We start from the raw sequence: 24412 nt of genomic DNA, 5'->3' as shown, positions 1-24412 counted from the left end.
TTTGTGGTGGCAAAAAAAATTGGAAAATGAGGGGATGCCCTTCAACTGGGGAATGGCTGAACAAATTGTGGTATATACTGGTGATGGAATACTATTGTGCTCAAAGGAATAATAAACTGGAGGAATTCCATGGGAACTGGAATGACCTCCAGGAATTGATGCAGAGTGAAAGGAGCAGAACCAGGAGAACATTATACACAGAGCTGTGTGTATAATCGAATGTAATGGACTTCTCCATTAGTAGCAATGCAGTGATCCTGAACAACTAGGGATTTATGAGAAAGAACACTATCCACATTCAGGGGGAAAACTGTGGGAGTAGAAACACAAGAAAAACAACTGCTTGATTACATGGGTCGAGGGGATATGACTGGGGATGTAGACTCTAAATGATTGTCCTAGTGCAAATATCAACAACATGGAAATAGATTCGGATCAAGGACACATGTAAAACTCAGTGGAATTGTGGGTTGGCTATGGGAAGGGGGGAGGGGAGGGGAGGAAGGGAAAGAATATGATTCTTGTAACCAAGAAATAATGTTCTAAATTGACTAAATAAAAATTTCAAAACAAAACAAAACAACTAGATCACTCCTGAGGTCTCTTTGAGCGTGATATATATATTGGAATTGACACTATCTGGGTCTGAGACATCTCTGTAAAATTCCTTTTGCCTTCATCATTTGGGAATGCCTTGGTAATCTAGAAGAATGAGAAGCAAGAAGCTAGCTTAGAATATTCTTCCCCATTTCCCAGGACACAAGAGTTGGCAGATGAGATTGGGTTTCTCAAGGAAGAATCTCTCTCTCTCTCTGTCTGTTTCTGTCTCTGTCTGTCTTTCTGTCTGTCAGTCTATCTCTCTCTCCTTCACTCCCTCTTTGTGTCTGTACCAAAAGCTGACATCTTGAACTGGGTGGCTGGATGAAAGTGATAAGAAACTTAAGGAGAAGCGACCATTATTTCCTAAAATTTGTGAGAGAAGATGAAAGCTATCTTTAGTCAAAGAGACAAATTAGATTTTAAAAAATAATTGTATATATTTTTTAAGGATACAACAGATATTTTACAACATATACTCAAATGAACACCCCCCCTCTCTCTCTCCCCCCCCCCCCCCCGCCCTCACTCCTTCCTCTCTTTTTCTTATTGATAGACTTCTCTCAAGCTTTCTCTGGCACAGCTCTATACAAGTTCTTCTATTTATCTGAGACTGTCTCAGTCTCCTTTGCTGGATCTTTGTCCAAATTATGTCTGCTAAGAGTGGATATCAGTCATTTAACTACCATTTAAAGGCCATTAATAGTGGTGGTGTAGTTTGATAGTTGGTTCTTTTAATGGATAGCTCTTCTTGAAAAGATGACTTCTGCATGCGCACTTGTTTTTCAATGGTATTCTCTAGCAGATTTTATCACGCCTCTCTCTTCAACCTCTCTCTAAAAGCTAATCAATCTCCTATGGCTTTCAATCATGTCCAGTTCTCTCCCATCCTTAAAAAACCCCAATAAATCCTACCATCCCCTCTGATGTCCTATATTTCTCCTCCTCCTTTCAGACAAATTCCTTGAAAAAGATGTCATTACTATCACTCTCTCACTCCTTTTCAGTCTAGTGCATGATCTCCTCAGTAAACTGAAATTGCCCTTTCCAAAGTTACCAATGATCTCTTGACTGCCAAATATAATGGCTTTTTAAAAATCTTGATTCTTCTTGAGCTTCCGATGCATTTGACACTTGTTAACCACTCACTCCTTTTAGATATCCTCTCTAGGGTTCTGTAATGACATTTTTTCTTAGCTGACTTCTGGACTAGCTGACCTCCCTTTTTCAGTCTCTTTTGCTGTTGCATTATCAATATCATTCCTCCATCTGTGTGAGGTCCCCAAGATCCTATGCTAGGCTCAGTTTTTCTTCTTTCTCCATACTTTCTTCGTAATACCCTTAGTTTAGTGTTCATTTCTATGTATATGACTAAACAATTTATATTTTTAGCACTGGTTTCTCCTCTGAGTTTCAGCTTGCATCATCAACCATCTATTGGACATTTCAGACTTCATGTCCCAGAGACATTTTAAATTCAAACTGTCCAAAAATTCAGAGTTCCCTATAAATATTCCTTTCTTTCAAACTTCCCTATTTTTGTTGTAGCTACCATAATTCTTCTGGCCTCCCACTTTAATGATCTTGGCATTATCCTCAATTCCTCAAGATTCTTCAGCCCACATATATGATCAGCTCTCAAATTTTGTCATCTCTGTTCTTGCATCTGACCCTTTCTCTACACTTGTGCAACTATCATCATGAAGGGAGCTGATTGAGGCTACCACCTTGGTTGTCTTTCATTATTCTCATCTAGATTATTCCAAAAGCCCCCAATAGTATTCCTTCCTCAAATCTCTCACTACTCCAGTCTAAGTGCAGACCTAACCATGTGACTCCTCTACTCAATCAACTCTAGTGACATCTTGTTGCCTTTAGTTTAAAATCTCCACCCTTATGTTAACTTTTAAAGTTCTACACCATTCAACTCCAAACTATCTTTCTAACTTCATTGGGTTCAAGCTTCCCTGAAGTCTTCAACTGAGATAAACTGGTTTCTCTGCTCATCATAAAAAACATTCCATTCTCCATCTTCATGCTTCTACTAATACTCTCCATCCCAAACTATTATATATTTAACTACTTTGTAGATATTTGAATTTATTCTCTCTATATACACATATGTGTATATATGTACACAGGAATATAGATATTTATGTTTATTCTATCTGTACATATACACATATATATACACAAAAAGAAAACAAATATTTATAAAAGTAAAATGTAAGAATTTAGAAATGTACAAATCTCACTATGAATAAATACAAATACAAAGTTGCTAAATATAAAGTAGTATTTATATATAAATATACACATATATTTGTGTAGAAATAAGTAAGAATGGGGGCAGGTGGGTGGCTCAGTGGATTGAGAGCCAAGCCTAGAGATGGGAGGTCCTAGGTTCAAATCTGGCCTCAGACACTTCCCAGCCGTGTGACCCTGGACAAGTCACTTAACTCCCATTGCCTAACCCTTACCACTCTTCTGCCTTGGAGCCAATACACAATATTGACTCTAAGACAGAAGGTAAGGGTTAAAAAAAAAGAAACAAGTAAGATTGTACATATATATTATCTTCCCCATTAGAGTATAAGTGCATTGTGAATAGATTGTTTCATTCTTTGTACTTGTACTTGTAACTCCAGTGCCTAATAGTAAGTTAACTGGTCCATAGCAATTACTTTCAGAAGTACATGCTGACTGATTAATTTATTGATTCAATGGTGAGGCATAGATAGATAGACATTGTTTCCCACAGTAAATACACACATGCACATATACGTACACAAATACATGTATTAATATACAAAACATATATACATATGTATATAGTATATATATATATGTGTGTGTATGTATGCTTTTTATTTATGTGTACTTGTTGTTCAGTTGTATATGACTCTTTGTGACCCCATGGACCATAGTGTCCTTGAGGTTTTTTTAGAAGAGATACTGTAGTAGTTTGTTATTTCCTTCTCCAGTGGATTAAGATAAGTGATTTGCCCAGTTGGAATCACACAACTACTAAATGACTGAGGTCAGATTTCAATTCAGTTCTTGATTCCAGGCCACTGAGCCATCTATGGCTAGAAAATAGAATGATTCTTAACATTCTCTTAAGGTGAAATATGTTTCCTGACAGAAACATTTCACTGCATTATTCATTGGGAAAACCTAATTACAAAGTTTTAAATTTAGAACTCAATGAATAGGCAAAATAATGCCTATTACAAATTTCATTGTTTCTTCATCTGTTCTGATTCAAATTACAAGAAGAGCTATACTATATTTATAAGGGCACTTGATTTTATGGTATCAGTTATGATAGTGTGCTATTTTCTAAACTATACTGATGTAATCAAATTCTTTTAGTACAAAAAATCAGAAAAAACTGATTCAAAGCTATTATTAATCAATAGCTACAAAAATTAATATTTTCTGACCTTGCTCAGGTCAGTTCCCTAAAATAACTTATCTTCCCTCTGGAAGGATAAATGTTTAAGAACGTTCTTGAAAGCTGGAGAGCATCAGTTATGAACCTAAGTTTTTCTTGGGATATTTGAATTTCCACTTCCTCTGATTTTTTTTAACACATAAGAGATCTAACAATGTAGAAGATATCATAATATACATATGAAAACTAAAATTATAACATTTTAAATAGAAGCAATATGGCCCAATTTTTTAACTGAATTGAAAATTCTGATAACAATAGTGTGAACACATTGATTGTAAGTGTTGAGTATTTTGAAATGCAAATCATAAAGGTAAAAACCTTCAGAACCATAGACATTAAATTAAAGGCAACATCACTAGAGCACAAATGATTCTAACTTGGTGAGATTTAATTCTTTGAAGAAAATTTAATTTGAAGCTCATTCAATAAATAGATCTCATACCATTGTGATACAGATATTTGCATATATGAAATCAATCATCTGGACCTCTGGTGCAAAGTTATTCAGAAGCCTATCTGCAGTTTACAGCACCCAAATATATACTAGAAATGGGAAAATTGAATAAAGAAAAACCAGACCAAAGATCTTATTCAATTAGTAACAGGTGTACTTTCATTTAAATTTAAATAAAATTTAAGAATTTAAATTAAGCAATTAAAGCCCTTATTTGATTTATGAGACAATATTTTGATTATATGTAGAGAGACCTCATAGATATTAATGGATGAATGACACAAGGAATCATAAATCAGAATAAAGTGTTAGAGTGAGATTTCTTTGGTGCATATACTTCTAAATATTTTATATTGTCTAATTTTTAAATGCAATTTGATTTTTTATCTTTTGTTGTTGACCTTTGTTGTTGGTAAATGGAAATGCTGATGATTTATGTGAGTTTATTTTATATTCTGCAACTTTGCTAAAGTTGTTAATTATTTCTATTAGTATTTTTGTTGATTCTCTGGGGTTCTCTATGTATATACCATCATATCATCAGCCGTGAGTGATAGTTTTGTTTCCTCATCATGTAGTCTAATTCCTTCAATTTCTTTTTCTAAAAATCACAACTAGCATTTCTAGCATAATAGACATCCTTGCTTCACTCCTGATCTTATTGAGAAGGATTGTTGTTTATTCAAATTATAGATATACTTGCTGATGGTTTTATATATATATATATGTATATATATATTTATATATATACCCTTTATCATTTTAAAGAAAGCTCCTTTTACTTCAATGTCTTCTAATGGTTTTTTTTTTAAATAGGGAATGGGTGTTACATTTTGTCAAAGGACTTTTTTGCATCTATTAAAATCATATGATTTCTGTTGGTTTTGTTATTAATATGGTTAGTTTTGCTGATAGTTTTCCTAATATTGAACCATCTTTGCATTCCTGGTATAAAGCCTACCTGGTTTTGGTGATGGTGTATGATCCATGTGACATAATATAATTTCTTTGCTAGTATTTTATTTAAAAAATTTGCATCAATATTCTTTTTTTTTGCATCAATATTCTTTAGGGAGATTGTTCTATATTTTCTTTGTTTTGGATCTTCCTCATTTAGTTATTAATACTATAAAAGGAAGTTGCAATAATTCTTTCTTCTCCTATTTTTCCAAATAGTTAATTTTTCTTTGAATGTTTGATAAAATTCATTTGTGAATTCATCTCAACCTGAGATCTTTTTCTTAGGAAACTCTTTGTTCCTTTTTCTCTGAAATGGTGTTGTTTCCTCTTTTGTTAACCTAGGCAGTTTATGTTTTTGTAAATATTCATTTATTTCACTTAGATTGCCAAATTTATTGAAATATGGTTGAGTAAAATAATGCCCAATAATTGTTTTAATTTCTTCTCTGCTGGTTGTGATTTCACATTTTTCAGTTTTGATACTGGTAATTTAGTTTTCTTTTTCCTTTTTAAAATCAAATTAACCAATGGTTATCCTATTTTATTTTTTTTCCATAAAACCAGCTCCTTGTCTTATTTATTGGTCTAATAGCCTTTGAATTTTATTTATCTCTCCTTTTATTTTCAGAATTTCCAATTAGGTACTTAATTGGGGACTTATAATTTGTTCTTTTTTTTTTAGTTGCATGCCCAATTCATTGATCTCTATTTTATCCATGTATGCATTTACAGATATTCATTTCCCCTACATGCAGATATATCCCTTAAAATTTGGTAGGTTTTCTCTTCATTTTTGTTTTTTTTAAATGAAAGTATTAAGTATTTCTATGATTTGTTCTTTGATCCATTCATTTTTAAGGATAAGGTTATTTAATTTCCAATTAATTTTGTGTGCTTTTTTGCTTTGTTTAGTGTAATTTTTATTGCATTAAGGTCTGAAAAAATGAATTGAGGTTTTTGTGCCATATAGTCAATTTTTGTGAAGATGTCATGTCCCTTTCTTTTCCCATTCAGTTTTCTCCAGAGGACTATCATATCTAACTTTTCTAAAATTTTGTTTCCTTAATTTCTGTCTTGTTTATTTTTGATTGGCTTTATCTCCTTCTGAGAGGGGGAGGTTGAGGTCCCCTACTAGTAATATTTTACTATCTATTTCTTCCTGTAACTCATGTAACTTCTCTTTTGGGAATTTTGATGCTATGCCCTTTAGTACATATATACTTAGTATTGATGTGGTTTCATTGTCTATGGTACCTTTTATGAAGATGTAATTTCTTTCTGTATCTCTTTTGATTAGATCAATTTTTATTTTTTCTTTGTCTGAGATCATGATTGACTCTTGCTTTTTTTTACTTTGGCTGAAGTATAATAGATTATGTTCTAGCCCCTTACTTTTACTCTGTGACTGTCTCCCTGCTTTAAATATGTTTCTTGTAGGCAGCATATTGTGAGGTTAGTGTGAAAGACTGACAATACTGGATGTAGCTGGTTCCAGAGCTGGTATATTACAGCTGGTAATGGCAAAAGCAGCTGTAGATGTCAGCTTACCAGGTGGCTGTTCAAGGTATCACTATTTGCTCATTATCTGGCCTTTTCCCACTGATGGCTAGCAGGCTGTTAATGCCTCAGCTATAGCATGTACAAACTGATAACTCTTTAGAAATCTTTCTGAAATGTTTTGTCAGAGGGAGATATTTAGGAATCAGACCCACTTACAGGGCAGGAAAAGCAGACTGACTAGGGGGCATAGAGAAAAAATAAGGACCTGATATTTAAGTCTAGGTCTAGATTCTTCCTGGTAAGTCTTTTGAGATTCTCATCAGGTTGAAGATGCTCTAGAGAAAAATTATCAATCACATTTTCACATTTACTCAAAAATCAGAAGTACTTTGCTGGTAACTAAGGGACTATGGATTTCTAGTACTTTCAGTTCAGCTCCTAAATATGACATCTTATTCCTTGTATCTCTAGTATCTAGCAATAATGTGTCTGTGCTAAGATAGTGGTGAGGAAGATACAGAACCCCCCAAACCTCTGAAATGAATCCCAGGGTCTCTAGCCAACAGTGAGGGAACACTTTATAGTCACTTTGAAAAAGGAAGGTTGCTTTCTCTTTAGAGGAAAATGAGACTCCAGGCATTATACCCAGTCTTGCCTATCACCATAAGGTAATGGTAGAATGCAGATAGAGACTATCTTCATATTCTTTCTAAAATAATTCATGGTGACATGCCTTTCTAACAGGGCTAATTATCTACCCTAGTGCCCTGTTTGGGGGATGGTGGGAATCTAGCTTCATTTCCCATTATTTAGATTCTGCTGATGATGCTTTTTATTTTTTTTCTTCTTTTGAAGAAGCAGCTGTTCTTGCTGAACAAGCTGAACAAGAAGTTCAAATCAACTTATTTCTGGAATAAAAAGAGAAGAGTTGAATGTGCGTGTGTGTGTGTGTGTGTGTGTGTGTGTGTGTGTGTGTGTGTGAGAGAGAGAGAGAGAGAGAGAGAGAGAGAGAGAGAGAGAGAGAGAGAGAGAGAGAGAGAGAGAAAGAGAGAGTGTTCAATTATAGCTGTAGCCTAGGAATGGAAGATGTTTGTTTGCTTTTCATCCAGGCTGCTGACTAGTGTGGGTGAGACAGAACTCTATTCTAGGGTTTAAATTTTTATCCATTCCAATTCTACTCACCTATATTTCTATGAACTCAACCTTTAGCAGACATTTAGATGTCCTTTAGCTAAGTTTCCATCAAGCTGCATTTTCTTATACCTCCCTCCCCACCTGCCTTTTCCAGGGCTGAGAAAGAAATATATGATCATACCCATCCTTTTTATAAAACTCCAACATCATATTATCAGTAGCCACACTGAGGGGCCGTCGGGCTGGCTCAGGCTGTCGCTGATCAGCAGGGTCCATATCAGGAGATGGCACCGAGCTGTAATTGGCATTGTGGTTCACATGTATAGGGCTGCCATAATTACCTGTCACATTGAACTCTATGTCTGCAAGAAAGAAAGAATTAGTGTGTAAAGCTTCATGTCTCATGATTGCTCCTCCCTATCCCTATGCCTTCTAAGGTTGATGAAGGCAAGAGATCTCTCCCCCTCTTCTTTCCCACATAGAAAGGTCCATCTCATCCATTCCCCATGTTGCTAACTTTAGCCAGTCAGTTCCTTTTTTCTCCATAAGAATTTGCTTACCAACTCTTCCCAGAGCCCACAGAGCTACAATTTACATGTTTCCATTTCCACTTTCTTATTCACATTTTTGGTCAACATCTCTACCCCTATCCTTCTTCTCATTTTCCATTCTTTGCCATAGAATAGAATTCTCAGGATGATCAATAGATCATCTCTCAGGTGGTGACACAGAAAGCAGAAATAATATGAATTATTTTTCAATGTTAGATTAGTATGAGACTTGTCTCCACAGAAAGTTCAGCTATCTTATGAGGAGAAAAGTATAAGGTCACTAACTTGGCAATGAGAACAGAATCTAGAACTAGAAGGATTATAATCTAATTATCTCAGCTAGTTTGAACTAAATAATCAATCAAGTCAATAGATGTTAAGTGCACATAGACACAGTGCTAGATACCAGAGATACAAAGCCAAAAAAAAAAAGAAGACAATATCTGCCCTTGAGTAAATTACCTTCTCTTGGGGGAAACAGTATGCACATACATAAATAAATCCGAAACATATACAAATTAAGTTCAAGATAATTTTTGATGGGGTGTAGGAAAGCACTAGTGTCTGAAGGGAACAAGATTCACATAGGAAGTGGTGCCCATGAGGGGTTTTATTCTAGCTGGAGATTCTAAGAGATAAAAGTGAGGAGGGAGTATATTATAAGCATTGGGGGAAAGTCTATATATAATGATGAGAAGGGAATTTTTTTTTTCATTTGAATTAATTTATTTAGTTACTTTAGAACAATATTCCTTGGTTTCAATAATCACATTATTTCCCTCCCTCCCATCTACCCACCCAACCCGCAGCAGACGGGCAATTTCATTGGGTATTCCCTGTGTCCTTGATCAGAAACCATTTCCACGTTGTTGGTGTTTGCATTTAGAGTCTACATCCCCAATCACATCTCCCTCGACCCATGTAATCAAGCAGGCGTTTTTCTTCTGTGTTTCTACTCCCACAGTTTTTCCTCTGAATGTGGATAGTGGTTTTTCTCATTGATTCTCCAAGTTATTCAGGATAACTGCATTGCCACTAATGGAGAAGTCCATTACATTTGATTGTACCATAGTGTATCAGTCTCAGTGTGCAATGTTCTCCTGGTTCTGCTCCTCTCATTCTGCATCAATTACTGGAGGTTGTTCCCATGAAATTCCTCCAGTTTATTATTCCTTTGAGCACAATAGTATTCCATCACCAATATATACCACAATTTGTTCAGCCATTCCCCAACTGGAAGTCATCCCCTCATTTTCCAATTTTTTTTTGCCACCACAAAGAGTGTAGCTATAAATATTTTTGTACATGTCTTTTTCCTCATTATCTCAATGGGGTACAAACCCATGCTATGGATGGATCAAAGGACAGTCTTTTAGCATCCTTTGGACATAGTTCCAAATTGCCCTCCAGAATGGTTGTTGTATCAATTCACAACTCCATCAGCAATGCATTAATGTCCTGACTTTGCCACATCCCCTCCAGCATTCATTACTTTTCTTTGCTGTCATGTTAGCCAATCTGCTAGGAGTGAGGTGATACCTCATAGTTCCTTTGGTTTACATCTCTCTGATTATAAGAGATTTAGAACACTTTTTCATGTGCTTATTAATAGTTTTGGTTTCTTTAACTGAAAACTTCCTATTCATGTACCTTGCCCATTTATCAATTGGAGAATGGCTTGATTCTTTTTACAATTGGCTTAGTTCTTTATAGAATTGAGTAATTAGACTTTTGTCAGAGGTTTTTGTCATGAAGATTGTTTCCCAATTTGTTGCTTCCCTTCTGATTCTGGATGCATTAGTTTTGTTTGTACAAAAACTTTTTAATTTGATGTAATCAAAGTTATTGATTTTACATTTTGTGATTTTTTTCTAGCTCTTGCTTGGTTTTAAAGTCTCTCCTTTTCCAAAGATCTGACATGTATATTATTCTGTGTTCACCTAATTTGCTTATTGTTTCCTTCTTTATATTCAGGTCATTCACCCATTCTGAGTTTATCTTGGTGTAGGGTGTGAGATATTGATCCAAACCTAATCTCTCCCATACTGTCTTCCAATTTTCCCAGCAGTTTTTAATCAAATAGTGGGTTTTGGTCCCAAAGCTGGGATCTTTGGGTTTATCATAGACTGTCTTGCTGAGGTCATTTACCCCAAGTCTATTCCACTGATCCTCCTTTCTGTCTCTTAGTCCATACCAAATTGTTTTGATGACCACTGCTTTATAGTATAGTTTGAGATCTGGGACTGCAAGTCCTCCTTCCTTTGCATTTTTGTTTTTCATAATTCCCCTGGATATCCTTGATCTTTTGTTCTTCTTTTTTTTTTAAACCCTTACCTTCCATCTTGGAGTCAATACTGTGTATTGGCTTCAAGGCAGAAGAGTGGTAAGGGCTAGGCAATGGAGGTCAAATGATTTGCCCAGGGTCACACAGCTGGGAAGTGTCTGAGGCCAGATTTTAACCTAGGACCTCCTGTCTCTAGGCCTGGCTCTCAATCCACTGAGCTACCCAGCTGCCCCCTCTTTTGTTCTTCTAAATGAACTTTGTTATGGTTTTTTCTAATTCAGTAAAAAAGTTTTTTGGTAGTTCAATGGGTATGGCAATAAATAAATTAATTAATTTGGGTAGGATTGTCATTTTTATTATGTTAGCTGGTCCTACCCACGAGCAATCGATGTTTTCCCAATTGTTTAGATCTAGTTTTAATTGTGTGCAGAGTGTTTTATAGTTGTGTTCATATAGTTCCTGTGTTTGTCTTGGCAGATAAGATTCCTGAGTGTTTTATATTGTCTAGGGTGATTTTAAATGGTATTTCTCTTTTTAATTCTTACTGCTGAGATGTGTTGTAAATATATAGAAATGCTGATGACTTATGTGGGTTTATTTTGTATCCTGTAACTTTGCTAAAGTTGTTGATTATTTTGACTAGCTTTTTGGTTGATTCTCTAGGACTCTTTAAGTAGACCATCATATCATCTGCAAAGATGATGCAAAGCTTGGTTTCCTCATTGCCTATTTTAATACCTTCAATTTTTTTTTCTTCTCTAATCTTCTCTAATCGCTACGGCTAGTGTTTCTAGTACAATGTTAAATAATAGAGGTGATAATGGACATCCTTGTTTCACTCCTGAACTTATTGGGAAGGCTTCTAGTTTATCCCCATTGCAGATGATGTTTGCTGATGGTTTTAGATATATAGTGTTTATTATTTTTAGGAAAGGCCCTTCTATTCCTATACTTCATAGTGTTTTCAATAGGAATGGGTGTTGTATTTTGTCAAAGGCTTTTTCTGTGTCTATTGAGGTAATCACGTGATTTTTTTTTGTTTGCTTGTTAATATGGTCAATTATGTGGATGGTTTCCCTAATATTGAATTAACTATCCTTGCATTCCTGGTATGAATTCCTGGTCATAGTTAATTACGCTTGTGATGACTTGCTGGAGTCTTTTTGTTAGTATCGTATTTAAGATTTTTGCATCTATATTCATTAGGGAGATTGGTCTGTAGTTTTTTTTCTCTGTTTTTGACCTGCCTGACTTTGGAATCAGTACCATATTTGTGTCATAAAATGAATTTGGTAGAACTCCTTCTTTGCCTATTCTGTCAAATAGTTTGTATAATATTGAGATTAGTTGTTCTTTGAATGTTTGATTGAATTAATTTGTGAATCCATCTGGACCTGGGGATTTTTTTCTTAGGGAGTTCTTTGATGGCTTGTTCAATTTCTTTTTCTGATATGGGGTTATTTAGGTAATCTATTTCTTCCTCTGTTAGTTTAGTCAATTTATATTTTTGTAAATATTCATCCATATCACCTAGATTGCCATATTTGTTGCCATAATTGGGCATAGTAGTTTATAATGATTGCCTTAATTTCCTCTTCATTAGAGCTGAGGTCTCCCTTTTCACATTGGATACTGTCAATTTTATTTTCTTCTTTCCTTTTTTTAATTAGATTGACCAGTATTTTGTGTATTTTATTTGTTTTTTTTTTTTAATGGACCAGCTTCTAATCTTATTTATTAAATCTTTTCTTTGACTTTCAAATTTTCAATGATTTTCAATTTCAACTTTCAATTTCTCCTTTGATTTTTATGATCTCTAATTTAGTCTTCATTTGAGGATTTTTAATTTGTTCACTTTTTAGTTTTTTAATTTGCATGCCCAATTCATTGACCTCTGCTCTCCATTATTTGTTGATATATGAACTCAAGGATATAAATTTCCTCCTAAGTACTTCTTTGGCTGCATCCCATAGATTTTGAAAGGATGTTTCATCATTGTCATTTTCTTCAATGAAATTAGTAATTGTTTTTATGATTTGTTCTTTAACTAACCAGTTTTGGAGAATCATATTGTTTAATTTCCAATTAATTTTTATTTACCTCTCCATGTACCCTTACTAATTATTATTTTCATTGCAGAGTGATCTGAGAAGGTTGCCTTTATTATTTCTGCTCTTTTGCACTTGTTTGCCATGGTTTTATGCCCTAATACATGGTTGATTTTTGTAAATGTACCATGTGCTGCTGAAAAGAAGGTGTATTCCTTTTTTTTCTATTTATTTTTCTCTACATCTCTACTAACTAATTTTTCTAAGATTTCATTCATTTCTCTTACCTCTTTCTTATTTATTTTTTGGTTTGATTTGTCTAGTTTGGATAGAGGAAGGTTCAGGTCTCCCACTAATATAGTTTTTCTATCTATTTCATCCTTGAGCTCCACTAGTTTCTCCTTTAGAAATTTGGATGCTATGCCATTTGGTACATACATGTTAAGTATGGATATTTCCTCATTGTCTATACTGCCTTTAATCAGGATGTAATTACCTTCCCTATCTCTTTTAACTAGATTTATTTTTACTTTGGCTTTGTCAGATATCATGATTGCAACTCCTGCCTTCTTTTTTATTAGTTGATGCCCAATAGACTTGGCTCCATCCTCTTCATTTCACCCTATGAGTATTTACCTTCCTCATGTGTGTTTTTTTGTAGACAACATATGGTAGGGTTTTGGATTCTAATCCACTCTGCTATTTGCTTGTGTTTTATGGGTGAGTTCATTCCATTCACATTCAGAGTTATGATTACCAGCTGTGTATTTCCCAGCATTTTGATTTCTACTTAGTCCTGCGTTTTCTTCTTTCACTATTTCCTTCTACACCAATGTTTGTTTTTAATCAGTGCCCCCAGTTCCCAACCCTTATTTTACATCCCTTTCTACCCCTTCCCTTTTTGTCCCCTCCCTTATTTTCTTTGTAGTCTTTTTAAACTACCCTCCACCCTCTCCCTCCCTTGTACAACTGCTTCCCTCTCCATCAGTCCATTTGTTACCCTTCTACTACCCTATAGGGCACAAATCTATTCTCTGCCCCAATGGATTGGATTGTTCTTCCCTCTTTGGTCAATTTCAATGCACGTAAGAATTGAGTATTTCCTATCTCCAACCTCTTTACCGTTCCAGTGTATTGATGTTCTCCCCCACCTCCCGCCATGAGCATCTTTATGACATATAAATTTACCCCCTTTTCTTTCTTTCCCCATTTCTTAGTATTAACCTCTTTTTTTAGCTCTAGTTGTATATATATGCATATATACATATATATCCATGAATATGTATTTATGCATACATATATCTATATACATATTGTCACTGTTCCTTTTAATTGTAATTCTTCTAGCTGCCCAGGTGATAATAATAATTTTTAAGAGTTACCAATGACCTCTTTTCTTATGGGGATACATATCATTTTAACTTATTGGGTCTCTTAAAAAAAGTTTTTTTTCTTTTCTTTTTTCCTTCTTTTTTTAATTACCTTTTGATGATTCTCTTGAGTTCTGTGCTTGGGCATCAAATTTTTTGTTCAGGTCTGGTCTTTTCTTTACCAATGCTTGGAATTCTTCTATTTTGTTGAATGACCATAGTTTCCCCTGTAAGAATATAGTCAGTTTTGCTGGGTAGTTGATTCTTTGTTATAGACCCAGTTCCCTTGCTTTCTGGAATGTCATATTCCATGCCTTTCGGTCCTTCAGTGTAGGTGCAGCCAGTTCACTTCTTCTTGGAATCTTGTAATACTTTTTCCTTGGTCTGGTAGTTCTTGAATTTGGCTATAACATTCCTGGGTGTTATTAGTTGGGGATTAAGTACAGGAGGTGATTCTTTCAATCTCCACTTTTCCCTCTTGTTCTAGAATATTGGGGAAGTTTTTTTGGATAATTTCCTGTAGTATGATGTCCAGGCTTTTTCTTTTGTCATGGTCTTCTAGTAGGCCAATGATTCTTAAGTTGTCTCTACTGGAATGATTTTCTAAATCTTCTGTTTTGTGAATGAGGTGCTTTATATTTTCCTCATTTTTTTATTCTTTTGACTTTGTTTTATAGTGTCCTGCTGCCTTGTGAGGTCACTTAATTCTAGTTTTTGTATTTTGGTTCTTAAAAATTGGATTTCATCCCTGGCTTTTTGGTCATCCTTCTCCTTCCGGTCTGATTTTCTTTGGAGGTCATCTTTCTTTCTCATTACCTCATCTCTCATCTCCTTTGCCTCATCTTTCATCTCCTTTGCCTCATTTTCAAGCTGATTGATTTTGGCTTTCCCAGGACACTATTTTCTATTTCAAGATGACTTATCATAGTTTTTAAGTTCTTTTCCCAATTGTCTTCAGCCTCTCTTAATTGTGTTTTGAACTGCATTTTGAGTTCTTCCAAAGCCTGTATCCAATTCGCCAGGATTTCTCTTTTACTGCTTGATGTTCCCTCCTCCTTCTCTGTTCTATTTGCACTTTGTTCCTTGCCTGTATAGAACCTGTTGATTGTAATTTCTTTTTTGTTTTTGTTGTTTGCTCATATTTCACCCTCTTTGCTCCCTGCAGTTGTCTGTGCTCTTGCTCCTCTCATTTTTTTTTTTAGTTTTGGGGTTTTCTGTCAGTCTCCCCTCTTGGAGCATTGTCAGGAGAACTCTTGGTAAAGTCTGTGGGGGAGGAGTGTTGAATCTTGAGCTTCCCTGTCCTCTGGAGGCTTTGATTGGATTAAAGTCCAGCAGTCTGTGGGGAGGGGTGTTGGAGCTTTAGTTTCCCTGACCTCTGAAGTCTTTTAATGGGATTAAGTTCAGCTGGTTTGGGTATGTGCCCTGAGGTGAGAACCTCTTGGATGGCTGGAGCAATATGGAGGGTATCCATGGATGGACCAGGCTGCCTGCTGTGTGCTTCTCTCCAGCTCCTTCCCCATTGCCTGTGTTTGACACTCTGAGCCTGGCACAACCCTGCCTGCCAGGTACTTCCTCCAGACCAGCGCCTTTGCCCATCCAGAGGTTTCCAGTGCTGCTGGAGGCTTAGAGTTCTAGGTGAGGTAGAGGTCCTAGCACCTTCCTTCTTTCTTCCCCTTAAACCCGAGTGTTCTCAAATTCCAGCTTTTGGGGGGTATACCTTTTGAATTGAGTCCAGCAGGAGGGTTCTTTTTGTTAGGTTTGATTTTTAGTCCCCTAGGAGCATTTCAAAGGTCTGAAGTTTTGATGCCTCTACGCCACCTTCTTGACTGCCTCAGAAGGGAACTTTAATAAGGCAAAGGTCATAGAAATGCAGTGTAGTGCCTAAAAAAGTCCTTAGAAATTCAGTGTAGTGAAGCAGAAAATGTTAGATTTAAGAAACCAGAGGATTTGATTCTTGCTTTGCCATTGTGTGACCTAAGCAAAGTCAGTTTCCTTCTTTCATCCTGTTTTCTCATCTATTTAATGGATAGGATTGAACTAGATCATATCTAAGGACCCTTCTGGTTCTAAATTCTATGAACTTATACTTTTTTGGATGATGATGCTATAAATTGATCCAAACATTTCCAAAACTCCACTTTGGAAAAAGTTTTCATAGCTAACTTATAAGACAGGCCCTTGCCTTTTATATGTGCTGGTTATCAATGGAATAGGACCATGGAATTTAGAAAATCACCAAAATACATCAGTATTAGAAAAAAATTTTCTTTATATTATGTTTATCATGTATATAAGGAAAGAAGGCACTTCATAGATATGAAAGTTTTCACTTCATCTCTTTAGACCTCATTTTTTTTCATCTATTAAGATGAGCAGGTTTTGATCTTTAAAATCCATTACAGTTCTACTAACTTTTATCTATAAGAATTAAACATTCTATGGACATATACTGAAAATCTATTCTATTCCAGTTGAATCAAGATCACTGGATGACTTATTATACTAGAAAGCAAGATAATTTTGCTTTCTTGTATAAGAATGTAAAGAAAAATCCTCTATAAAGGATTGCTCATGGGCATGGCATGATCTTTCTGATATACTTGAAAGTGGACATGGTAATGGTAGTGGACATTGAAAATGCTCGAGGTAGTAATGTCTCATTTTCAACAGCCTTTGGTCTTTATGTTATCCTATATCTTCTGTCTCCTACTGGTACCCACCAGACACTGGTCCTCACAAGTTAGCATCACTCACTACATACCCCCAGGGAAGAACCAGTCAGCATGTTGGATGATATGCTCGATGATTCCAACGATTTGCAGAGAAACTGTGGTCATCATCTCAGTAATATTCCTAAAACATACAACAGAAAGTCATGGAAAAAAGAAGGCAGAGATATCTTGTGAACTTCAAGAAGTATGCCAAGAGCATTTGAAATCTTTGGTCAAGACTTAGAGGACAACATGCAAAAGTTTTCTTTATGCTTTGTAGGCCTCTTGCCCCTGATATGGAGGCTTTGTAATATTTTGATATTCAGCCTAACATAGAACTTTTCTATATCCCAGGCTCAACCTGAGCTGAGCATGTAAACAGGGAAAAGATTAAGAGAAGTGCTTTGGTAGTATATGGCATCCCCTTCTTGTGACCAAAGTAACTTTCCATAAGAACCAACATGTTCAGGCTGCAAATGTTTGAAATGTGAAAACTATTGGTAATTGTTTTACATTTCCCTGTTATTCTTTTCCAGCTAACATCACTCTCAATTCTTTGTTCTTTACTTACCCATCTGCTTGTGGCCACAACAAGTTGGGTCCTAGTACAATAGCCATGTTACTGGGCGTCATCTTATTTGTGTCTTGAAATTCTGACAATTTAGCTAAAAATTTGATCAAGTATCTAAAATGAAATCAAAAGATATTGGTTGAAAAAGGGATAGATGCTCATCCTGTCTACTTGTTTCAAGACACATATCATAGAGAAGTCAATCTTAACATTTTCTGTTGCAACATAATGACATTTTGAGGAAAATACTGTGTAGACTCCAAAATGCTGTATAAAAGTGAATAACCATCATTATCCTCATGTTTTTGGGCTGTCATTTCTATATTCTTTTGACAGAAAAAGATAAACTCAGATCTCTGTAACATTATCTGTTTCAAATAAATACCACCTTTAGGAAATACTTCAATATTTCTCAAGATTCATTACATATTTCAATACACATATCTTAGAAAATCCTAAAGAAAATCTTATCACATCACAGAAAACCTATTTTCTGCTATCTTACCTTTTCCCCTCAACATGATTCTTATGTTCTATTAGAGTCAGACATACGTGGAAAAAGGAAGGAAAAAAAAACCCCATGCATAGAAAAGTATCTTTAGAAAATAAAATTTCTTTTCAATTCAGGGCAAACTTAATAGGCCTGGTAATTTAAGAAATCTGAGGCACTTGACATAAATCTGTTACATATGTTTTATGTTCCTAGTTTCTTTGTAATAGATTATAAACACTTTTAGGGTAGGGATAATGACTAGGGAAAGATATTTTAAAATTTTAAAAAGGGGCTTGCTTTGACAATTTGCTTCATCCACTATTAAAAAATTAGTCATCATTACACTAAATGTCAATGCCAAACAAAGCAATATAACCCACAAATGTATCTTTTCACATGAAAATACAGATAACCCAGAAAAACAAAAAAAGTAGAACATTATTTAATCACATAGTCAATGGATCAGCAAATATCCCTGAACACCCTGCAGGGAATAGGGATAGAGGTGTTCAAGAGTGACAGTAAGGAACTCTTGTAAAGATTATAGTAGAAAAAAAATGATACAGGGACTGGATTCCAAAAAGAAGACTCGAAAACACAATAAAAGACATGCTTTATGAAAAGTGAGAGTTCCAATAGGGCCACTATTTTTGGTTGCCTCCAATTTTTACCCTTGTGCAATGACTGCTGCTGATACTCAAAAAGAATGATCCCAACAAAGAAACTTTCAACTTTTCAGTGTTATCACTTATCTTGACAATATCCCTGGGAAGTATGAATAATGGTCAGGGCAAGATGGGAGCTCATTGTTCTCATTAGAAGAAATGAGTTAAAGTAAATGTAAATAAATCCAGGCAATTAAAAAAAAAAGGAGAGCTGAAAGGGGATTAGAGATAATGTTGACATTGAACAAAGGCCCATTTTAAATGCCTAATTTATTGACAGCTGGTTTTCAGATGAACTACTGAGCTAAAGAATAGCAGCTATTTTTTCTGATCATTAGTTTCTTGAAGGCGAGCCTCAGAAAAACAAAGGGAAGGTACAAATCATGTATACTTGCCAAACTGTATTCTTCTACAAATAGAAAAGCAGCAAAGTTCATCAAATTTCTGCTGTTAAGGTTATTTGAGTACTAAGGAATATTGCAGAGAGTCAAGGGGTTCTTGGTAGAGATAAAGAGGTTATCTTTGTCAATGGGATATTGAAGTATTTGTTAGTGATGATAGCCCTGGGGTTAATTCTTGGAGGGGCTTATTGGAAATATCTAATACTGAAACTAATCATACACAGGCATTGATACATGACTTTCATTGATAACTAGTGCTTGGAACAATAAATAAATGGAAAAATGCCTATTAGGTTACTAATAGGGTGAAACTCCTGGTTACCTGGATACTGGGTCACAGAAAGTGATCTATTCACCTTATAATTTATGTGAAAGATCAGAGACAAAAAAATAAACATCATCCAAATGCTTTCTATTTTCACTTACCTGATGTTGTTGTGATTGGCCTTGGGAAGTTTTTCACATGTATTCCATAAGGCCTGAAGCATCTTATCTTGATCCTGGATGCTGGAATATTAAAATGAAAGTTGTTGGCTAAGAATGAATTAAATCTACCAGTCTAAACTGCCAATAGGATTTATTTTCATTAAGCTGTCCTCCAACCTCAAGGACTATTCAATACCAGAACAGAATGACTTTTACTATCCAGACTGATTCTCAGTATTTACTGGTAGCCATTTGTCTACAGCCCTCCCACTTGCACAGAACTGTGGTGGCCCTTTAAGTTCTTGATAAAATTTAGAGCTCTCCTGGATTTACCTCAGTCATATGCTCAAAGTTTTATTCCCTTTTTTGTAGAAACCCAATTTCCCCCAAATCCAATATGCCTATAACATCTGTTTCTATTAGAAATGTGGCTGCTTTTTCTTTCCATTTCTCCAAACCCATAATGTCCCAATTTCACTAGGTTATTCTATTCAGAGCAGTATTATACAGTGCCCCAGAGTTGGAAAAGATCTTTGAAGCCACCCAGGGATTCAACAGGAATTCTCTCTAAAATATTCCTTACAAGTAAGCATTTTCTTTTTTCTTGAAGATTTGATAGTAACCCACTACTTCTTAAGGTGGCATATTCTGCTTTGGGGCAGCTTTAATTGTTGGACAGTTTTTTTTTCTCCTATGAAGCTGAAATTTGTCTTCCTTCATTGTCCACCCATTATTCCTCATTCTACCAATAAAGACCAAGCAGCACAAGATTAATTTCTCATCAATATGATAATACTTAAAGTACCTTCAGAGAGCTTTCACATTTCTAAATTCTCTTTTCTAGACTAAACATGCTAAAACAAGTGAGAATAGGGGACAGGTAAAAGAGGTGGTACTAGTACTGTTGCTGATAAAAGATAAAGCAATTTTTATACCATTCTCAATGGACAAGTGAGAACTTCAATTATTTACTAGCTTTTCACACTCAATTTTATGTTTGCATTTCATGAAAAACCTAAGGACTTTTGCCTTTTATTTCTTTAAAATCACATAGTAACAGCTTTTCTAATGGGAAACATCATGGAGTAGCTGGCCTCAGTCAAAAAGACCTAATCTAAGTCTAACGTGTTCAGTCTATAGCAAATATTGCCTGTGTGCACACATACAAAACATTTAACTTCTCATTGCTGCCAGGCAATTATAAAACTATTAGTTTAAAATTTTCAGTTAAATTTCTTCCCCCCAATGAACAAAAATAGATTTTTCTTTCTCTCCATGTCCTCCAATTAAAAGCAAAACAAAACAAATCTAGGATAACAAATATGCACAATCAAGCAAAAAAAAAATTCTTACATTGGCCAAGTCCAAAAATATATCTATTCTGTATCATGAGTCTATCACTTCTTTGAATGAATAGGGGCAGTATAGCACACTTTATTGTTGATCCTCTGGTTAGTCATTGCATTGATGTAAATTAAAGCTTTCAAAATTATTTATGTTCACCATATTGCTGTGTGAACTGTTTTTCTTGACCTGACCATTTCTTGCTTCATTAGTCCCTAGGTTTCCTGAAAAATTCATTTTGTAATTTCTTAAGGTATAGTAATGCTTTATTACATTCATATTACATAATTTGTTTAACCATTCCCCAATCAATAGACACCCATTTAAGTTTCCAGATTTTTGTTACTAGAAAAATCATCTATAAATATTTTGATAACAAATGCTTCTTTTCCCTCTTTCTCTGACCTCTTTAGGCCACATAGCCTAAATAGCACTACAAGAGTCAAAAATATGAATGGTTTAGTAATTTTGGGGACACACTTTCTAGTTGTTTTCCAGAATGGCCATACCAATTCACAGTTCTAATAATGTTGTAATATATTGCTATGTGTTAATGTAACTGTTTTTCTCTAGCCTCTCCAATATTTGACATTTTCTTCTTTTTAGTCAATTTTGTCAAGGTAGAATCTTGGAATTGCTTTAATTTTCATTTCTCTAATTCTTAGTGATTTGGAGAACTTTTAATATAGTTTCTGAGTGCTTGGATTTCTTTCTTTGAAAACTGCCTGTTCATTTCCTTTGATACCATATCACATCCCTCAATTTTATTCAAATAAGTTTAAATAAGTTCCTTGGAAATGAGATTCTTATAAAACTTTCCATGAAGATATTTTTTCCATTACCCATTTCTCTACTAATTTTAATGGCATTGGTTTCATTTGTACAAAAAGTCTTTAATTTTATATAATCAAAATTGTTGGTTTTAATTTTGTTTGGCTGTGAACTATTCCCTATCCATAGATCTGAAAAATATTTTCTTCCTTTCTTTTAATTGTTTATGATGTGAAATTTATATCTAAACCACATAATAAATAGGCTTTAAAGTATTATATATGTAATGTAGTTATTTTTATTATAATTTCTCTATCTTTTCCTACTGAGTTTTATTGATACCATACAATAGGACCTCATTTTTCATAAATTTGAGGCATGTGAATTCAGGTATATGTGACTGGCAATAAAAAAGGGCAGAAAACTGGGTAAAATAAAAAATTTTAATTACACACTAAATCAGTTCCATTTCCCCAAGCAGCTTAGTCTTGAAGTAGTTCATCCAGTCATGTTCATTCTCACTCTATGTGTTTTGTTTTATTGTTAGTCATTATATTGTTTTGCACCAAATTTTAGCTCCCACATGAGTCTTTGTCCAAAGTTCTTGCTTATAACAAGTCATATCCACATCAGAGCAATGCTTCTCTTTGTTTCATTAATTCTACTTAGCTATTAACTATTACCCCAAAGTACAAGAGTAGTGATGCTTGTAGCTCTGATAAGCCCAAGACAAGTTTACAAAGTACCCAGGTATGTTTGTATAAGAAATACTTATTAAATAATGAGGTTTGCTATTATGTTAACTTACTTGAAAAGTCTTGAAACATATTGGTCACTAGGTTGTACTATATAATGATTTGTTATGTAGCCTATGATTTATGTGGATTTAAAAAAATATCCTGTAACTTTGCTGGTCATGACTTCAGAATAATTTTTAGCTGCTCTCCATAATTCTTTCAATATACATTCATATCATCTGCAATAAGCCAGAATTTTGTTTCTTATTTTCCTGTGCTTAGTCCTTTAATTCACTTTCCTGGTCTTATAATAGCCAATATTTCTAGCATTGTATCAAAAAAAGGTGATAATGGGCATCCTTATTTTAAATCTGATCTTATTAGAAAGGGAACCAGTTTATCCTCATCACATAAAAAAATGAAATCTTTGTTTTAGATATATTAATTACAGTATTAAGGAAAAATCAACATATTTCAAAGTATCCTTGTGGTTTTAATCACAGTTAATTTTTATCAAGTTTTTCCTATATCTATTAATATAACCACATAATTACATGATCTTTTATTTATGGTTTTATTAATACTGAACCATCTTTCTATTTGGGGTATTTATCTCACCTGGATGTAATCTATAATCTTTGTGATAAGCTGCTATAGTTTGATAATATTTAAATTTTTTGCATTCAGTGTTCATTAGGAATATTGGACTATAGTTTTCTTTCTCTGTTTTGACTTTTGTTCAGGTATCAAAACCATATTTGTATATGGAAGGATTTACTTTTTTATAGTTTTGCAGTTTGTATAATATCAAAATGATTCATTCTTTGATTATTTGAAAAGATTCAGTTTCAAATTCATCTTATCTGAAGGTTTTTAGTTATTTCCTTGGTAGAATCATTTATGGCTTGTTCAATTTCCTCCACTACCTCCTTCTCCATCTTCTTATTCTTCTCATTCCCCTTCTCCATTGTTTAAATTATTTATTTCTTGTTGAGTTGTGTTTCATATTTCTGTAAATATTCATCCAGGTTGTAATTTTGTTAACAAATAGTTGGGCAGAATAATTTCTAATAATAATTCTTATCTCTTCTTCATTTGTGGTGAATATTTTTTAAATTATTGATACCAGTTTTCCTTTAAAAAAACCAAATGAATACTTTGTCTATTTCATTTTTTGTAGAAAAATTCCTAGTTTTCGTTCAATTTAATATTTTGCTTTCAATTTTTGATTTTTACAACATATTTTATAGTTTAATTAGGATTTTTTTAAACCATTACCTTCCATCTTGGAATTAATACTATGTATTGGTTCTAAGGCAGAAAAGTGCTAAGGGCTAAGCAATGGTGGTCAAGTGACTTGCCCAGGGTGACACAGTTAAGAAGTGTCTGAGGTCATATTTGAACCTAGGACCTCCCATTTCTAGGCCTGGGTCTCAATCCACTAAGCTACCCAACTGCCCCCTTTAGTTAAGATTTTTAAAAACTTTGGTTTTCTTTGTTGTTGTTGTTGCTGTTCTACATTTAATTAAGTGATAATATTCTTTCTCTCTTTTAGTGATGATAGTGTTTGGAAATATATATTTCCCCCTGAGGATTGTTTTGGCTATGTGAAAAGATTTTGGTTATGCTATTTCATTGTAATTATTACAAATAAAATTATCTAGACTTTATTTTTTTTAACCCCCAGTTCATCAGGATTCTTATTTAGTCTCTAATTTGTTTAAATACTTACCTTCCATCTTAGAATCAGTAATACGTATTATTGGTTCCAAGACAGAAGAACAGTAAGGGCAAAAGAATGGGGGTTAAGTGATTTGCCCAAGATCACATTGCTAGGAAGTGTCTGAGGCCATATTTGAACCCAGGACTTCCCATCTATAGAACTGACTCTCAGTCCACTAATGTACCTAGCTGCCTCTTCTCCAATTAATTTTA

General features: G+C 34.4%; 1 protein-coding gene across 8 annotated transcripts in view; it reads right to left on the bottom strand.

Moving 5' to 3' along the window:
• Window positions 1-24412, bottom strand: part of ARHGAP44 (Rho GTPase activating protein 44) — a 179707-nt gene that overhangs the window by 35213 nt on the left and 120082 nt on the right. For all 8 annotated transcript variants that reach the window (XM_056817464.1, XM_056817468.1, XM_007483375.2 and 5 more), the window contains 4 exons: window positions 19626-19706; window positions 17641-17754; window positions 17120-17211; window positions 8287-8467 (listed from right to left, as the gene is read on the bottom strand). In XM_056817464.1, coding sequence (XP_056673442.1) covers window positions 8287-8467; window positions 17120-17211; window positions 17641-17754; window positions 19626-19706 — 468 coding nt within the window. The remainder of the gene's footprint in view (window positions 1-8286; window positions 8468-17119; window positions 17212-17640; window positions 17755-19625; window positions 19707-24412) is intronic.

The sequence above is a fragment of the Monodelphis domestica genome, chromosome 2, assembly GCF_027887165.1.
Source record: "Monodelphis domestica isolate mMonDom1 chromosome 2, mMonDom1.pri, whole genome shotgun sequence".
NCBI classification, from domain to species: Eukaryota; Metazoa; Chordata; class Mammalia; order Didelphimorphia; family Didelphidae; genus Monodelphis; species Monodelphis domestica.
Note: the sequence above shows the minus strand (reverse complement) of the source record. Positions and strands in the feature narration are given on the sequence as shown.